At 43.3% G+C, this 19,044-nt stretch overlaps 2 protein-coding genes across 2 annotated transcripts; both read left to right on the forward strand.

The window, feature by feature from the left end:
* The first annotated feature begins 256 nt into the window (after positions 1-256).
* Positions 257-13,632, forward strand: LOC122120393 (signal-regulatory protein beta-2-like). The gene is made up of 4 exons (XM_042694632.1): positions 257-595; positions 1,839-2,186; positions 11,905-12,144; positions 13,505-13,632. Exons 1-4 carry the CDS (start codon positions 271-273, stop codon positions 13,630-13,632), a joined length of 1,041 nt encoding a protein of 346 aa, XP_042550566.1. The 5' UTR covers positions 257-270.
* A 487-nt stretch (positions 13,633-14,119) lies between these two features.
* Positions 14,120-17,742, forward strand: LOC122120490 (signal-regulatory protein beta-1-like). Its single transcript, XM_042694741.1, has 3 exons — positions 14,120-14,448; positions 16,751-17,065; positions 17,294-17,742. Exons 1-3 carry the CDS (start codon positions 14,154-14,156, stop codon positions 17,608-17,610), a joined length of 927 nt encoding a protein of 308 aa, XP_042550675.1. The 5' UTR covers positions 14,120-14,153; the 3' UTR covers positions 17,611-17,742.
* The last annotated feature ends 1,302 nt before the right edge of the window (positions 17,743-19,044 follow it).

The following is a 19,044-nucleotide window of genomic DNA, read 5'->3' on the forward strand; positions in this document are numbered from 1 at the left end:
AAAAGCCAGAAGTGGTGCTGTGGCTCAAGCAGTAGAGCGCTAGCCTTGAGCTGAAGAGCTGAGGGACAGCGCCCAGGCCCAGAGTTCAAGCCCCACGACCGACAAAAAAAAAAAAAAAAAAAAAGAGTCTCATGGATTTTCCTGCCCAGGCTGGCTCTGAACCATGACCCTCAAATCCCAGCCTCCTGAATAGGTAGGATACATGCGTGAGCCACTGATGCCGGGCTGATTCTAGATTTCCCTTCAGGAACTTCACATGAAGAGTTTAAGATGAACCAGCCTGACAGCTCAGTGTCGGTCATTGCTGGAGACGACGTCATCCTGTCCTGCAGCATGCCTCCTCAGTCACCGAAAGGGATCGTCTCTTGGTTCAAAGATGCCGAGCCAGAGCCACAGTTAATCTACAGTTTCAACGGAAGTCAATTCCCCCGGGTAACCCAAGTAAAGAAAAAAAATGCTAATCAAGCAGACTATTCCATCCGCATCAGCAACGTCTCGCCCAAGGATGTCGGCACCTACTACTGTGTGAAATTAAAGAAAGGGGATCATGACGTGAAGCTCAGATCTGGTCCGGGCACCTATGTGTCAATAAAAGGTGAGTACAGCTTGGTAAGCTCCATCCTCCGACTCGTGTTTAACATCGTTTCTGTGTATCACATCATGACTGCATGTGGACACTGCAGGCTAGGACTCCGCAGACGACCCTTCTGATAAGCTACAGCCTCATGTCAAATATTGTGTCAAGCCACATGGACAGGTCAGAGGCTCTTCTTCCAGGACCCAAAGACATGGAGATGAGAAGTTTCCAAACAAAAGTATACTAACTACGCACATGTAACTACACATGGTTAATGTGCAGTATAGACTGAAGGAAAACAGACCTAAAAGGCTAGTAGGCTTGTTCCTCCTCCTTCTTCTTCTTCTCTTCTTTTTTGTGCAGATCCTAGGACTTAACCTCAGGCCCTGGGCACTGTCCCTGAGCTTTATTTTTTACTCAAGGATAGCACTCTACCTTGAGCCACAGCTCTACTTCTGGATTTTGTTTTGTTTTGTTTCGGTGTTTAACTGGAGATAAGAATCTCGTGAACTTTCTTGCCTGAGCTGGCTTCAAACCACAACTGTCAGATCTCTTCAGCCTCCTGCGTAGCTAGGATTACAGGTGTGAGCCACTGATGCCTGGCTTACACATTGTATTTATGACACTGTTTTAGCCCAGGCTGACCTCAAACACAATCCTCTTTCCTCAGCTTCTCAAGTGCTGGAATCATAAGCATGTACCACCATGCCTAACTATGACTTATTTTGAGCCTCAATCCTTAGATCTCAGCCTCCTGAGCACCTAAGATTATAAACAGGTACCATGGGTGCCTGGCTGCCACTATCCTATTTCTTGATGCCCTTTTTCTTCACAACTCTCCAGCACTGATCTCTCTACAAATTGCAATAGCTCTCACCCTTCTCACAAGAGATGAAGGCCAGTCCCATCCTCATGGGGTGGACCCAGGTAGAAGGAATAGCATTGCATATTTAAGTCCTGGCTCTTGGATGGGTAGAACTGGTCTCTGTCTATAAATACTAACCCTGCATCATGTCCCCACACCTCCTGTCTTCTTCTGGCCTTGGTTAGGATCCAAGAAATGGAAATGGGATGGTGAATGTGGTCCTCTGGATCACTGAGAGCACAAGGCCTCTCTGTACTCACTCACTGTGTGGGCAGTCATGTGTGTCCTACAAAGAAATAATGAGTGAGACCCAACCATGGCCTGCATCCAGGTTCTCCCTAGGTTGGCCTGAGCCAGAGCAGGGGAAATGAGAAATGATTTTCAGTTTCTTTCCAGGAAGCAAAGAGGAAGTATCCCAGGTGCAACAGAACGAGATGTCACAGACTGTATCAACGGGAGAGACAGTCACCTTGAGTTGCACTGTGCCCGACACCCTCCCCAGCGGCCCTGTTGCGTGGTTTAAGGGATCTGGGCCAAATCGGAAATTAATCTTCAACTTCAAGGATGATCGCTTTCCCAGAGTAAAAGCAACTGCAGACACCAGCAAAGCTGGCAATACGGATTTCTCCATTCGCATCAGCGAAGTCTCTCTTGCAGACGCTGGAACCTACTACTGTGTGAAGTTCAAGAATGGGAAGCCTAATGAATATCAATCCGGTCAGGGCTCCCAGGTGTTCGTGACTGGTGAGTGACACTCCTCTACCCTTTGCTGTGTGCTTTATTCTCAGCAATAATCTCTGTGTGATAGACTCTCAGCAATCATCTCTTCCTTTTAATGGTCAACTATAATACGAAAATATTCTTAAAGGTCCAATACATCCTGATCTTATCCTTTTCCCAGTAAGCTATGGGTACTTTTTAGACAGAAAGATTAACTGGGTGATAAAGGGTATTTCTGTGGACTTATCAATACTTAATCAATCCCAGGGAGCTAAACTGAACACTAAGATAATCTTATATCCACTACCAGTGGTGGATCCAAGTATAGAGCTCGTTAAATCTAGTGTGGATCTCTCTCTAACAGAGAAACAAAGCATCTAAAATAACTCTCCCCACAGTTGTCTGTGGGGATCTAAGTGGTCTAGACACATATCCAGACAGGCCAGAAAGGGAGCCAGACTGGAAAAATCTACTGTCGATGAAGGCAGTGCTGTTGATCTGCATTGCTTACATTTATTGTATAGTGATGCTATCTATGGCTCTAAAACTGTGGGGACCCACTAATGAGAGAGAAAACATCTTTGTTAAGCCAACTTGTCCTAAGGAATGCCACATAGTAAAGGCCATACAGCCACAGAATACCAAGTCATAGGGACTTACCAATGTCATTTCCCTGCTATCAAAGCCTTACTGTCTCATATTGTTTTGCTACTTATGACATTGAACAATGTCCTTCCTGAGATATTACCAAATTACTAACATAATAATGCTACCATTTATAGCACATTTACTATATTCCTAAGACTCTGTTTGACCTACACAGCAACCAGGCAGTAGAGAGATGTGCATGTTGATTGTGTAGATAAGGAAACTGGCTCAAGGAGGCTCAGCATCTGAGGTAGAGAGGGAATAGAGGTGGGGCTGTTTAGGGCTCAAGCTGACATGCTATATCTTCGTGAAGAGTCTCTTCTTACAATGGATAAGAAGCTAATACTTGCCTGGTGTTGATGACTCATGCTTTGAATAATAGCCACTTGAGAGGTAGAGATCTAATGATCCCAGTTTAAAGCCAGCCTAGGCAGAAAACATTTAACCAGTAGAAAACCAGACGTGGAAGTACGGCTTAGGTAGTAGAGCACCAGCCTTGAGTGAAAAAGCCAAGTGAGAAGCTCTGAGTTTAAGCCCCAGTTCAAGCACAAAATAATAATAGTAATAATAATAATACTTTAATCAAAAAGTAAGAATTGACTGGATAGTGAGGAGGATTCTGGATTCCTCGTGCATTCAGTGAAGAACTTTATGGACCAGAGACTAAAATGTATGTCATGTCTCAGTGCCCCCAAATTCTCACTTCTAAAATGCTCTCATCTCTATCCATCTGGCTTTGTTTCTTGGTACGCATAGACCTTGTCTATATGTTAGAAAAAATAAATGCAGAAAATGCTGACATTTCATTATTTAAACTTACAAACCAGAGTGGAAAGAGGTCTTGTTCCCTGCCCCCTCCACCAGCATCCACAAATGAGTAATGGAAATCAATGTCCAACATAGAACTCATAACAGAAATAGGAGGTGCTGTGGTCTGGAACCCTTCAGCCCCATTCAATAAATCTTAAGCAGATTGATTTAAAAAAAAAAAATGTCTTAAACAGAATCAAGAACAAAAATCACATGATCATCTCAATAAGTACAAAAAAAAGGTTTGGACAAAAATTCAACATCCCTTCACAATAAAAGCTTTGAAGAAACTAAGAATAAAAGAGCATATCTCAACATAGTAAAAGCTATATGTGATAAATCTGTAGCCAACATTGCTTTCAGTGGGGAAAAACTAAAACTAGTGTCTCTAAAAATCAGAAATGAGTTGAAATGACCACTCTGTCCATTCTTATTCAATATAGTGCTCCAATTCTGAGCCAAACCAGTAAGGTAAGAGAAAAAATAAAAGGGATATAAACAAGAAAGGAAAAGTCAAATTGCTCCTATATAGAGATTACATGAGGGGGCTGGGAGGCAGGTCTTGAACTCAGGACATTGTGTTGTCCTTTGGCTTTTTTTTCTGTTTTTGGTTGGTTGTGGGGCTTGAACTCTGGGCTTGGGCACTGTCCCTGAGCTCTTCAGCTCAAGGCAAGTGCTCTACCACTTGAGCCACAGTGCCACTTCCGGTTTTCTAGTGGTTTATTAGAGGTAAGAGTTTCAGAGACTTTCCTGCTTGGGCTGGCTTTGAACTGTGATCCTCAGATCTCAGCCTCCTGAGTAGCTAGGATTACAGGCGTGAGCCACCAGCGCCCGGCTCCTTTGGCTTTTTTGCTCAAGGCTAGAGCTCTACCCTTCAGCCATGCCTCCATTTCTTATATGATCCTATACTTAAAGGACCTTAAAACTCTATCAAAAAAAACGCTTAGATCCAATAAACACCTTCAGCAAAATAGCAGGACACAAATCAGCATTAAAAGAATTAGTAGCTAGGTGTTGGTGGCACATGCCTGTAATCCCAGCTACTCAGGAGGATAAGATCTGAGGATCACAGTTCAAAACCAGCCGAAGCAGGAAAGGCTAATGAGATTCTTATTTCCAATTAAGTACAAAAAGTCAGAAATGGAGCAGTGGCTCAAGTGGTAGAGTGCTAGCTTTGAGCAAAAAAGCTCAGAGACAGCAGCTAAGCCCTGAGTTCAAGCCCCAAGTCTGGCACCAAAATGAATTAGTAGCTTTTCTATAGATTGATGATGAACAGAGAAATAAACCAGGAAAACAATCCCATTCACAGTAGCCTCAAAACTATCAAATATCGAGAGATGGGTGACAATGTTGTCAGACACTTTGTACTCATATACTTTTTTTGTAGAACGGGAACTTCTTTGTACAATTACTTAAAGATAATAATAAAAAAATTTAAACTATCAAATACCTTGCCAATCACCAGTGGCTCACACTTACATCCTCGCTACTCACTTGAACATTCAGGCACAAGTAATGTTTTCCTAATAAAACCCCAGTTGCTCATAAAATAAGAACAAGAATTAAACAATGGGACTACATCTCTGTAGCAAAGTAAACAATTACTAGACTCACAAAAATCTGCAGCATGGAAAAAAATTTACCATCTATTCACTAGACCAAGAATTGATAACCAGAATACACAAACAGCTTCAACAATAAACAACCAAAAGAATAAATAACCCAAATTAATAAGTGGACAAATGAACTGAATAGTTTCCAAAAGAAGTCCAACTGACTAGTAAATTCATGAAGAAATGACCAACATCATAGGCATAAAACAAAGCAAATAAAAACATCATTGAGAAACCATCTCACACCTGTCAGAATGACCATCAGCAAAAGAAACAAATAACAGAGCCTGGCAAGAGTGTCGGGGGAAATGGACCCTTACACACTGTTAATGAGATGTAAATTAATGCAGCTACTATGGAAATCAGTGTAGATGTTCCCTAAAAAAACTAAAGATAGAACCACAATATGATCCTGCTATACCGCTCCTGGAGATACATCTGAAGAAATAGTAATTAGCATACAGTCAAGATACTTGCACACCTATGTTTATTGCAGAACTATTCACCATAGCCAAAATATGGAACTACTCTATGTACCCATCAACTGATGAATGGGTGAAGAAAATGTTATATATATATATATATATATATATATATATATATATATATATATATATATGCACACAATGAATTATTTACTCAACCATAAAAAAATGAAATTACATCATTTGCAGGTAAATGGATGGAACTAGAGATTATTATGTATGACAAATGAGCCAGACTGAAAAAGACAAATATTGTATCTTTGCTCTCATATTCAAAATCTAGTCCTTAAAAATGAATGACAGGAGCTGGGGCACTGGTGGATCATACTTGTAATCCTAGCTACTCAGGAATCTGAGATCAAAGATTTACAGTTCAAAGCCAGCCAAGGCAAGAAAGTCTATCAGACTCATCTCCAATTAACCATCAGAAAACTCAAAGTGGAGCCATATAGCTCAAGATGGTAAAACACTTACCTTGAGCAAAAGAGCTCAGGAACAGTACCCAGGCCCTGAGTTCAAGCCCCACAGCCAACAACAGCAAAAAGATAAGAATGCAATCTGTTGAAATGACTTCATTCCCAGAATCCTTTGGGTTTCTGGCTCTCCCAACTATGAGAAGACCAGAGTTAAAGTGGAGGTAAAGGTGTGCTTTAAAATGATTTAGGGGAGCAATGTGAATGGATTTGACCTCCCTTTTAAAATTCAAACTTTAAGGCTCAGAATGCTTTAATTTTATTCACACATAAATATTCAGATGCATATGTTTAAAAATACTGAGCATGGCCGGGCGCTAGTGGCTCACGCCTGTAATCCTAGCTACTCAGGAGGCTGAGATCTGAGGATCGCGGTTCAAAGCCAGCCCGGGCAGGAGAGACCGTGAGACTCCTATCTCCAATAAACCACCAGAAAACCGGAAGTGGCGCTGTAGCTCAAGTGGTAGAGCGCTCGCCTTGAGCTGAAGAGCTGAAGGACAGCGCCCAGGCCCAGAGTTCAAGCCCCACGGCCAACCAAAAAAATAAAAATACTGAGCATGTATTTGGCTGGGGAGGGGGGATGTATTGTAACTAATTTCCACAAACTTCTAGGTCTAAAAGGGAAAAAAAATATCTCAGTGGAAAGATAACCTAAGAGGCTCTACCAAAAAACTAGTGAAATTATAGGCATAGTGGGGCATGCCTATAATCCCAGCTATTCAAGAAGCAGAGGCAAGAAGAATACAAGTTCAAAAAATACTCAGCCAAGAGGTATACGCTGCTCTAAAAAACAGAATGTAAACAAAAGAGCTTAAGTGGAAGAGCATTTGTCTAGCAAACATGCAGCCCTAATTCAATCCTCAATGTAGCAAAAAAAAAAAAGTAAGTCTTGAGTCATGAGTGTTAGGAGAGATCAAGTGGATGAAAGAAGGAAGCAGCAGAGAGCAGACTTTAATCATGGCTGCAAAGGGGCTCCATGAAACACCAAGCAGGGTTGGAGACACAAAAAGTGGGAGTAGGGGTGAGAAGGCTAGGTTTTTATACATTCTAGGGTGGAGCTCTTCTTTGGAATTTCTTTGTCTTGTCCTGTTGGGGGTTTATGGCACAAACTGTCCTGTTTGGGATTTATGGGGCAAACTCTCTCGTTTGGGGTATTATGCAGTAGTCCTGCACATTCAGATAAGGTCAGATGTGAGGTTTTCCTGAGAACCAGGAGGGGTCCCTGGAGGAGGGTGGTCAGTGGGCCCTGGGAGCAACATGGAGCTATGAGAACAAAGCAGATCCCCATCATTGAGGAATGACATCAGCAAGTTGACTAAGAAGCTCTAGTCCTTGGGGCTGGGAAGGTGGCTCAGTGGTAGAGCGCATGCCTTGCATGCCAGAGGCCCTGGGTTCGATTCCTCAGCACCACATAAGCAAAAAGAAAAAAGCTGGAAGTGGCACTGTGGCTCAAGTCGTAGAGCGCTAGCCTTGAGCTGAAGAGCTGAGGGACAGCACCCAGGCCCAGAGTTCAGGCCCCATGACCGGACCCCAAAAAAACAGAAAAACAAAGAAGCTCTAGTCCCTCATTCTCCCATGAAGACACAGAGTGAACGGCAATATACCAGAAAACCTTGGGGAGAATTTTAGAGATCAATTGAAAAATGGCAGTACCCCTCCCCCAAACCAATGCAAACCAAGCAGGGATGCCAGTGAAAGCGGTAGGCAAGCCTGCACATTTGCCCTTGCCCCTCCCCTCCCCCTCCCATCCCCCCTCCCCCCCAGGCATGACAGCTAGGAGGAAACCTCTCCTAGGGAAGAGCGAACGGGGATGAACACAAGAGAGTGGACCCTGTGGTTGTCTGGGGAATACCCCAGAGAATTTTTTTTTCTGTCTCATCTGCCTCAGGGTGTTGACATGAACAACAGCACAGTTGGAAGCTGCCACAATCAGAGGCCATTACTGAGCCTCATTAGTGCTGCAGAGATTCTGCGTTCCACAGAAAGATGTGAGGGAGAGCAAGACATTCTGAGTTCTCAAGAAGGAACAAACAAACTGCTGCATATTTGAGATAATGAAAAGCCTAGGAATAAACCCATAGGAGACAACCCCTCAGAAAGGACAGAGATTTCAGAATCTCTAGTTTGGCTGATTATTCATTTTCCCCTACAACCCCCATCCCCTAAAGAAATGCAGATCTGGACTTTGGAGTAAGACAGTGAACTGGATGTTTCCTCCCTGTGACTTCATGCACGAAAAGGATTAGGAAAACAAAGAAGTGCCTACATTCAAAATAGAGACCGCCAAGCACTGGTGGCTCACGGCTGTAATCCTAGCTACTCAGGAAACAGATCTGAGAATCACGGTTCAATATCCCAGGTAGGACAGCCCATGAGACTCTTATCTCCAATTAACCAACAAAAAGCCAGACTTGAAAGGAAAAGCCCACCTGAATTCAAACTCCAGTATCCAGCGCTGGCGCGCGCGCGCACACACACACACACACACACACACACACACACACACACACACACACACACACACAAAGAAAGAAAAGGAGCATCAGAGTATCAAGAATCAAGGAAAAGAATGGAGAAACAGAAGCAAGACAATGCAAAACTCCAGGCATCGGTGGCTCATGCCTGTAATCCTAGCTACTCAGGAGGCTGAGATATGAGGATTGAGGCTCGAACCAACCCAGGCAGGAAAGTCCATGAGACTCCTATACCCAATTAACCACCAGAAAACCAGAAGTGGCTCAAAGTGGAAGAGCACTAGCCTTGAGCAAAAGAGATCAGGGAGAGTGCCCAGGCCCTGAGTTCAAGCCCCACAAGCAGTCCAAAAAAAAAGCAACAAGACAATGCAGAGAAAAGTCAGGAAGAGTTCATAGCTCCCACCCTGACTTCCCAGGGGGAGGAAGTGAAGGTTGAGCACACAATGCAGGCAGCCCTGGTGACAACAGACTGTCAGTCCTAGCCAGTCTCACAAGTCTCAAACCCAGTGCAGGCTTTGATGTGACAGGGACTCCTTCTGCACAACAGGCAAACATTGGAGAAAACATTCATTACATCAATTCCCATAGCTCCGAGAGCTTTAGCCAGGCTCCATCTTGACACAAGCCTACTAGACTGAGCTAGTCTGGGGACATGAAAACAATGAACAATCACAAGCCAGGGATACAATTTCAATGCCATTCCCATCAAAACTCCAATAATATTCTTCATGGAAACAGAGAAATCAATCCTAAAATCCATATGGAAGCATAGAATAGCCCAAACAACCAAAGAAATTCTGGGCAAAAAGAGAAGTGCTGGAGATATCACAGTATTTGACTTTAAATTATATTACAGAATCATAGTAACAAACAAACCCAAAAAAAGCATAGGAACAGACATGTGAACTAATGAGATAGAGCTGAAATCCCAGAAAAGGTAGCTGCACAGCTAAACCATCTGATTTTTATTTTCATTTTTACAAAAACGTCAAAATCCTACATGAGAGGATTAGTGCTGGGAAAACAGGGTTTCTACATGTAGAAGACTGAAACTAGACCCTACCATTCCCCCTATATGAAAATCAACTAAAATGAGTCAGAGACATTAGTCTGAAACTCTTAAACTGCTATAGAAAAACGTAGAGGACACACTTGAAGAAGCAGGTATGCATGATGACTCTAGTGGCTCTGGAAATAAACGCAAGAATTGACAAATGAGCAAATTAAAAAGCTTCTGCACAGCCAAGGAAACAGTTATTACCAAAAAAGACCCTCTACAGAATGGGAGAAGATCTTTGCCAGTTAGTTATAATGTATTTGTGATCTATATTTACAGTCTGTAAAAATGAGTCCTAAAGTCATATAGTAAATAAACATCTATTCACAAAAACTGGCAAAAATAAGTAATAACTAGGTATCAAAAATAAGAATCAGCAAGACAAAGTCCACCCAGACAGATAGGCCAAGAACATAAGGGTGAAGTATTAACTTAAAACAGTAATATTTATTTAAGAATAAAGAAGTTGTAACCTTCACCCTTGTATATTTTCCTCTAGGGTTTAAGCAGGATCTGCAATGTGCTTCTGCTCAATAGAGCCCCATTATAGCATAACTGATTGCAATGACATAAGAGTCATCACTACTATTCCTTTCTCTCTTCTGATTGTCTTGAAGTAGAAAGAAGCCAGACATTTCAAGCAGTAGGGACTGGCTAGAAAGACCCACATGACAAAAAAAAAAATACTTGAGAGCCTCAGTCTTATGACATGCTCATGTTCTGCCAACACCGTGAGCAAACTGAGAACAAACCTTTCCCCAGTTGAACCTCCAGATGAGAACACAGCCCAGCTGATATGTTGATTGGTTCTAGGTGAGACCTTGAAATCAAGAACCAGTTTGGCTGTATCCAAGATACAGACTCACAGAAACTATGAAATAGTTCATAGGTGTTCACAGCCACTGTTTGTACCAGTTTGTTACCTAGCAACAGAAAACAATTATACTAGTTGAGTATACTGGTTGAGTATACTAGTATACTAGTGATGCATGCCTTTAATCCCAGTTACTGGGGAAGTAGAGGTAGGAAGATCATGAGTTTGAGGCCAGCCTGGAAAAAAATAGGCAAAACTTGAAAGCAAAATACAACCCAAAGATCTGGTGGTATTGCTTACCTGGTAGAAAACTTGCCTCATGTGTTAGAGAGCCATGGTTTTATCCTTAATTCTAGGAGAAAAAAACAACATACCAACATACTCTGACTAAAATAAAGCAAACATGAAAAGAAAGTCTGCAGAGTTTTGTAGCACTTATCTGGCACACATCTTGTGTATCTTATGCAAACTCTGTCAGCGCTGCTTGTGTGATAGATACTCAAGGACACACATTGCAAGAGTAATTGGGTACTAACTAATACAATTGAGCTGGGAAGTATTGAGTTTTGCTGAAGGAAAAACAATCATCATATCTGAGATGCTTGTACAGCCAAGGAATCAAATTTCACCCCTTAAGGGAAATATCAACCTCATTAAAAATATATGTTTCCATGTTTATTTGGGGAGAAGGCGATGGATGAGTCAGACTTTGTGGGATGACAGAGCTGGTATACAATGGGAACTACCTCCACCTGTAGGCCATTTGTAGATTGTCTGCATAATACTTGACCACAAGTGGAATGTTTCTCATTCTAGGACATAAAGGAAAATCAGACTCAAATTCAACCTCACATTTTTTTTAAATGCATTTGTGTATTCACTTAAAATGTATTTAGTGCTGGGTGTTGTTGGCTCACACCTATAATTGTAGCTACTCAGGAGGCTGAGATCTGAGGATACCGGGGCAGGCAAGTCCATGAGACTCTTTTCTATAATTAACCACCCCAAAATCTGAAAGTGGTGCTGTGGCTCAAGTGGTTGAGTGCTAGCCTTGTTCAAAAAAAGCTCAGCGGTAAAGCCCAGGCCCTGAGTTCAAGCCCCAGGACTGGCATTTTTTTTTAAATGTTATTTAGTGCCTGTGTTTCAGGCACTAAACATTTTGCCCAAAGGAAAAGGAATGAAATTCTATCTTGGCCTTGAGCCAGACACTCAAAGAACCAAAACAGGAAACATGAAAAATGATTCTAAGTTTCTTTCCAGGAAATTCATTTGAAGAGTTAAAGGTAGACCAGCCTGAGAGTTCAGTGTCTGTCGATGCTGGAGATGAGGTCACCTTGCCCTGCAGCATGTCTTCTCTGTCACCTAAAGGAACTGTCTCATGGTTCAAAGAGGACGGGCCCAAACGGCAACTAATCTACAGTTTCAATGGAAATCACTTTCCCCGAGTAACTCAAGTACAGAAAACAGTACCCAATCAAATGGACTATTCCATCCGCATCAGCGACATGTCACCAAAGGATGCCGGCACCTACTTCTGTGTGCTGTTAAAGAAAGGGAATCCTGCCACGGAGCTCATGTCTGGTCCTGGTACTTATGTGTCTGTGAAAGGTGAGTAACAGCCTGACACACTTATTCCATTCCCCGGGCATGCATCTGCATGTGTAAAACTCTTCACGGTACCCTCAATGAATTATTACAGCTCATTGGTTAATAGGCCTCTTCTTGCACAAACCATTCTCTGGGGTTGGGTTCTACAAGAAAGGACCTTCTGATAAAATTCTAGAGTCAAATGTCAAATATTAAATCAATCCATATCTGGAGGCCACAGTCCTTCTTCTCTGATGGTCAGACCTACCAAGGTCCAGAGACACAGGGAAAGAGACTCCCATGGTAAAAGATAGCTCATGGCATGACCCAAATAATAGGGAAATGGAGACCCAGAGGCTTGACTGGCTCTTTGAAGGTCTCAGAACTATTCCTAGGCTCAAATATAGGCAAGGCACTGCATTAGACTGAGAGTCTTTGAACTTTTAGTTACAGCCCTTTAAGGTGTAATCATGTGTCTGGATTAAGTTTGGCCCCAAATGTCCAACACATCCTGATCCAAAGGAAAGAGCGATCTCCAGGCAGACAGATCTTCACATGCTCCCATGATTCCCTTCATCTACCTCCATTACCAATGGGGATGTGATTGGGGCTCAGTAGCAGGCTGCAGGTGAAGTCTGGGACCACCAATGTTCATACAACAGGTCAATCACTAGGCGTGCAATTAATCACTCCACAGCCAGAGAATTCATCACGCCATGGCCTGGGAATTGTGGAGCCAGAGGTGGGGGCTTGTGTTTGACCATCTCCAGACTCTGGAGGGGCAGGATATCTTGATGAAGGGCCCAATTGTATGCCTGACACTTGGGTTTCCCCAGGTGAGCCCTGAGCTTCCATGCCCTCATTCCTTGATGACAACCAGTGTTTCATTCTGGTCAAATTCATGTCATGAAGGGCCCTTGAGGCCACAGGCCCCTCTGTTCAGAGGCAATGTTTCCCTGGAATCAAGGCACCTTTTCAAGGCACACAACTGGCCATGGAAAATCCATGTGTCCCTCAAACTCACTGGTGTGGCTACAGGCTACTTTGCTTCTCTCTTGTCCTGACCTCACCGCACAAGAGTTCCCTTCCCAGCTAACCTGCTCTTTGTCTGTGATTTTGATGTCTTAGAGGCAGTGCTATTACCAGGGCCCATCACATCATGAAGTAGTAATGGCAGCTATGTTGAGAAGGGAGTGCGGGTCAGGAAAAGTCTTCCAATTATGAGGATCCCTGAGACAATGGTTCTTATTTTTGAGAGAAAATGAGCCTTCCACTTTCCTTGTACCTCTTGAAGGATAAGTAATGGAACCATGCATAGGGTCAACCATCAAATGTTTCAGTTGTGCTGTCTCTCCACTTTCCCCTCTCCAAAACTCTCCAGCACTGATCTCTCCAGAAATTGCAATAGCTCTCTCGCCCTTCTCACAAGAGATGAAGCCGGTCCCATCCTTACTGGAGGACCTGGGGAAGGAGCAGAGTTGCACATTTAAGAATGTGCTGGGAATGTAGCTTAAAGGTAGAGTGCTTGCCTAGCATGCATGAATCCCTGGGTTCTATTTCTCAGTACCATATAAACAACAACAACCAAAAAAAGGTGGTTCAAATGGTAGAGTGCTAGCCTTGAGCAAAAGAAGCTCAGGCATAGTGCCCAGGCCCTGAATTCAAGCCCCAGGACTGGCAAAAAAAAAAAAAAAGTCCTGGCCTTTAGATGAGTAGAAAAACCAGTTTCTGTCTATGAATGTTAACCCTGCATAAGATCCCCACACTTCCTGTCTTCTTGCCTTGGTTAGGAGCCAAGAAATAGAAACGAGAGGATGACAAGTGTGGTCCTCTAGACCTAACAATACCAGAGGACGAGCCATCTCTACATAGAAGTCATGAATAAGACCCAACCATGGCCTGCATCCAGGTTCCCCCTAGGGTAGCCTGAACCAAAGCAGGGGAAATGAGAAATGACTGTGTGTTTCCTTCCAGGAACTACAGACCAGACATCCCACGTACAACAAAACGAGATATCACGGACTGTGGAAATGGGGAAGACGATCACCTTGAGTTGCACTGTGCCCGACACCCTCCCCAGCGGCCCTGTTGCGTGGTTTAAGGGATCCGGGCCAAACAGGAAATTAATCTTCAATTTCAAGGATGATCGCTTTCCCAGAGTAAAAGCAACTGCAGACACCAGCAAAGCTGGCAACACGGACTTCTCCATCCGCATCAGCGAAGTCTCTCTTGCAGACGCTGGTGTCTATTACTGTGTGAAGTTTGTAAAGGAAAACATGAACAAGGATTACCAGTCAGGCCAGGGCACCCAAGTGTCTGTAATTGGTGAGTATGTCCTCTCACTACACTTCTTTCTGTCTCCCAATCATTGAATGATTGTTACAGGTCAAGTATGATCAAGGGGAGAATATATATTAGATTTTCCCCCATCTAACACCTAACTTTTCAGTTAGGTATTTTACAAGAGGGGAAACTGAGATTTAGAAAAGTAAGTGATTGAGTGATAAGGGAGATTTTGGCTAACATCTCAGCATTTATTCTGTCTCCTACTATTCAGCTAAACCAGTTAAAGTAACCCTACATCCCCTATCACTGGCCAACTCAACTATGGGACTAACTTCAGCCAATTTGGGCTCAGGGTTTTGCCTACTCCTTAATACAAAGCCTCTGGTTAGCTTAGAGGTGGGATAGCTGATGACAGTTGCTTAGAAAAAGAAAATTGTGAATGAGCCCAACATTCCTGTTAACATCCAAATACTCCAGGCTAGACATGTACTAAATGTATGCCATTCCTACAGAAAGAATAAAGTGTGCATACATTTTAAAATGACGAGCTATATATTCATTTCCTGGGGTCAGTGTAGCTAATGGACACCAGTAATGGATAACTGAGACAATGGGAATACATCATCATGAGTCAGGACAACGAGGAGTTGTCAATCATCCACTCCACAGTAACAAGTAAAAATTGTTTTTAAGACACACCTAACGCTGGGCACTGGAGGCTCATCCCTGTAATACTAGCTACTCAGAAGGCTGAGATCTGAGGATCACAGTGCAAAACCAGCCTGGGGAAGACAATCCCTGAGACTTTTATTTCCAATTAACTACCAAAAAAGCCAGAAGCAGAGCTGTGTGTGGCTCAAAGTAGTAGAGCACTAGCCTTGAGTGAAAAAGCTCAGGGACAGCTCTCAGGCCTTGAGTTCAAGCCCTACCACTGACAAAAAAAAGGGGGGGGGGGAGGATAAGAGAAAAGAGAAGGCTTAGAAAGAATAACATAGAAGGGGCAAATTTAAATAACTAGTATACATCTAGGATAATCTTACCAGACAAGTAGAAAAGGTCAAAAGCTATGCACATATGACCATATAAGATGATGCTAAACGAAATGAACCCCAAGATAGGAACACAGAGGTTTTATCTTTGTTGGTGTTGTTTTTAATGTACTTATAATGTACTATGTGACTTTTTTGTTTCTTTTGTATGTTCTTCCCCCATGGTATAACCCGTTTTCACTGTATTTGATTCCAGTACCCTGCATCTTGTATATACAATTTTCTAATTTGGGGAGGGGAACGGAAATAACAAAATGCTGAAACAAGGATACAGGTTGACCCATTGTAACAATGAGATGTACAAGACACTACGCTGAAAACAAACTTTACAACTTTGGGGAAGCAGGGAGGGAGGAGTTGGGAAGGGAAGGAATGGTAGGGGGTAAACAAAGGAGGGGTAACAATGCTCAATAGAAAATTTACTCATTACCTTGCTCATGTAAGTATAACACCTCTGTACAATATCTTTACAATTATATGTGTGTGTGTGTGTGTGTATGTGTGTAGATAGATAGATAGACAGACAGACAGACAGACAGACAGACAGACAGACAGACAGACAGACAGACAGACAGATAGATAGATAGATAGATAGATAGATAGATAGATAGACAGATAGACAGATAGATAGATAGATAGATAATTCAAAAAAGAGCCAGGCACCAGTGGCTCTGGCCTGTATCCTAGCTACTTAGGAGGCTGAGATCTGAGGATCACAGTTCAAAGCCAGCCCAAGCAAGAAAGTCCATGAGACTCTTTTTTTGGGGGTGGGGGGGTCGGTTATGGGGCTTGAACTCTGGGCTTGGGCGCTGTCCCTGTACTCTTCAGCTCAAGGTGAGTGCTCTACCATTTGAGTTACAGCACCACTTCCAGTTTTCTAGTAGTTTATTGGAGATAAGAATCTCACTGACTTTCCTGCCAGGGCTGGCTTTGAACCATGATCCTCAAATCTCAGCTTCTTAAGTAGCTAGGATTACAGGTGTGAGCCACCAGCACCCAGCTCTGTGAGACTCTTATCTCCAATAAACCACCAGAAAACTAGAAGTGGTGCTGTGGCTGAAGTGGTAGAGTGCTAGCCTTGAGCTGAAGAGTTCAGGGACAGCGCCCAGGCCTAGAGTCCAAGACCTACAACCGACTAAAAAAAAGGGGAGGGGTGCAAATTTAGTCAAAGTGCATCACATATATGCATGCTCAAATTATCACAATAAAGCCTCTTTGTACAATGAATTTGAAGTACATTTAGTATTGCTGACTCACCAATCCTAACTGTCTACCCATCTTCCTCCTTGAAGCTCCACCTTCTCTGCCTGTGGTAATAGGCCCCTTGGAGAGGGCCCTGATTAAACAGGCTGTGAATTTCAGTTGCATGTCCTACAGTTTCTTTCCCAAAAACATCACCCTGAGATGGTTCAAAAATGGGAAAGAACTCTCCTCCCTCCGGACCCAGGTGATCGAATTGAAGTACGGTAGTGGTGACAAAGTCTTAAGTAGCACTGAGGTGGTGCTGGATCCAAAGGACTTCAATTCCCGTGTCACCTGCAACATGGACCATCCAAGCTTTCCACACCCTCTTCATGGGAAGACCGAGTTGACAGACACCATGCTAGGTAGGTGACATCAACCCTGGCCAACCTTCTGGAGCACACACTTTCCCCCTAAAGATTGTTTTAGTACCTTAAGTCTAAACCACAGAACCTTTTAGCTATTAAGAGCATCTACTGTGTGCTGAGGACTGCCTCAGTGCTAGGTAGCTAGCAAAGTCAATAGCTATTAAGTAAGCCAGAATAGCTCTGATTATAGTTCCAGATCTGAGCCTCTGTCCTGTGCTCTTTCAGCTCCACCAACTGTGTTTATTTTTCAACACCCTATCTCAAATGACAAGATAAACGTCTCCTGCAAGGTCAAGAAGTTCTACCCCCAGAACGTCCGCCTCGCCTGGCTGAAGAATGGAAACATCTCCCACATCGATGAGACCCTGATCTCCACCAAAGGCAGAAACGGGCTGTACAGCGTGCAGGGCTCCATCTTGGTGGCGAACGCTAACCACACGGAGGACATTCTCCTCACCTGCCAGGTGGAGCAGGACGGGAGGCCCGAAGTCACTGAAAAAACGTTCTTGCTCTCCTCGTACCTGGACAAGCCTAAGATGTAGCCCCTGGAACGGCCTTCACGATTATGTAAGGAGGCTGGGCTCTGTCTTCATTCCTCAAAGCTTGCTTTTTAAGAATATAACATTTTAACTTACAAAAGCAAAATCTACTCTTCCCTCCCTGTCTCTCTCCCTCTCCTCTCTGCCTCCTCTCCTTCTCTCTCTCACACACACATATATGCATACCTATGTGCACATACATGTGCAATATCCTCTTTTGCTCCCTCTCTCTCTCTTTCTCACACACACACACAAGCATGCATGCACACAAGTTCACACAACCCAAACTTGTCTCATTATCTATTAGAAGTATCTAGTAGAGAACAAATACACCTAATCCAACTCTGCAGATGTCTGATTTCATGATATTCTATCGATTCTTTGAAAATCTCATTGAGCTGGGTGCCCGGGCCTCATTCCTGTCAACCTAGTTACTCAAGAGGTTCAAAACCAGCCCAGACAGGAAAATTCATGAGACTCATCTCCAATTAAACACCAAAAAAAAAAGCTGGAAGCGGTGTTGTGGCTCAAATAGTAGAGTGCTAGCTTTGTGCACAAATGCTCGGGAATAGTGCACAGCCCCTGAGTTCAAGCCCTGGGACTGGCATCGAAATCATTATCATTATCATCATCATCATCATCACCACCATCATCATCATCACCATCATCAAGTCACTGATCCATACAGTAGGTTTCAGGCTGGTGAGAGGACGGGGTGATGAACGAGATTCCTTGCCAAGTCACACAAGTCTAATGTTCTTTATGGTTTCTGGCTAGGAGGATTTTGTTTCCTCATTTCCAGAGTGAATCCAAGTACTGACACCAATCAAGTCAACCTTGAAAGTCTCCAAGAACACATTCATGTTCTTACCGCACATGGCATAGACAAATAATACACAGCTTGATCAGAACTCAAGGGGTAATGTGTGACCTCCCCGGGGTGGATATCAACTCTTAATCCTCTGCTAACCTTCACCTGGGAGAGTGTTTAATAGAGTCCAGAGCCAGGGGCTGTGGCTCACACCTGTAATCCTAGCTACATGGGAGGCTGAGATCTAAGACCCAATTTGAAGCCAGCTCAGGCAAGAAAGTCCATGGGACTCTTATCTCCAATTAACCACTAAAAAGATGTTAGTAGAAGTATGGCTCAAGTGGTAGAGAACTAGCCTTGAGAAAAAAAAAGGCTAAGGGACAAAGTGCCCAGGCCCTGAGTTAAAGCCTCAGTACTTGTGCACATGCATATGTGCACGCACACACATACACACACACCATATACACTCATGGAGCAGAATCCAGCCCTAATCAAAAAAACATGTCTCTTTGTAACTACTACTGTGCCTAATTATTGAGTGTCAGGATCTAAGGTCTTACAGAGGTAGGGGACCCCAAGAAGGGGAGAAAGGAAAGTAAATGCTCCTGTGGAATATCAAAGGTGAT

This window comes from Dipodomys spectabilis, unplaced genomic scaffold (assembly GCF_019054845.1).
Source record: "Dipodomys spectabilis isolate Male_0828 unplaced genomic scaffold, ASM1905484v1 ptg000175l, whole genome shotgun sequence".
Lineage (NCBI taxonomy): Eukaryota > Metazoa > Chordata > Mammalia > Rodentia > Heteromyidae > Dipodomys > Dipodomys spectabilis.

Coding starts and splice junctions, on each gene's coding strand:
- LOC122120393 (XM_042694632.1), top strand. CDS start 271: ATGAACCAGCCTGACAGCTCAGTGTCGGTCATTGCTGGAGACGACGTC. Junction 596..1,838: donor CACCTATGTGTCAATAAAAG/GTGAGTACAGCT, acceptor GTTTCTTTCCAG/GAAGCAAAGAGGAAGTATCC. Junction 12,145..13,504: donor TACTTATGTGTCTGTGAAAG/GTGAGTAACAGC, acceptor AAAACTCTCCAG/CACTGATCTCTCCAGAAATT.
- LOC122120490 (XM_042694741.1), top strand. CDS start 14,154: ATGGGGAAGACGATCACCTTGAGTTGCACTGTGCCCGACACCCTCCCC. Junction 14,449..16,750: donor CACCCAAGTGTCTGTAATTG/GTGAGTATGTCC, acceptor TCCTCCTTGAAG/CTCCACCTTCTCTGCCTGTG. Junction 17,066..17,293: donor GTTGACAGACACCATGCTAG/GTAGGTGACATC, acceptor GTGCTCTTTCAG/CTCCACCAACTGTGTTTATT.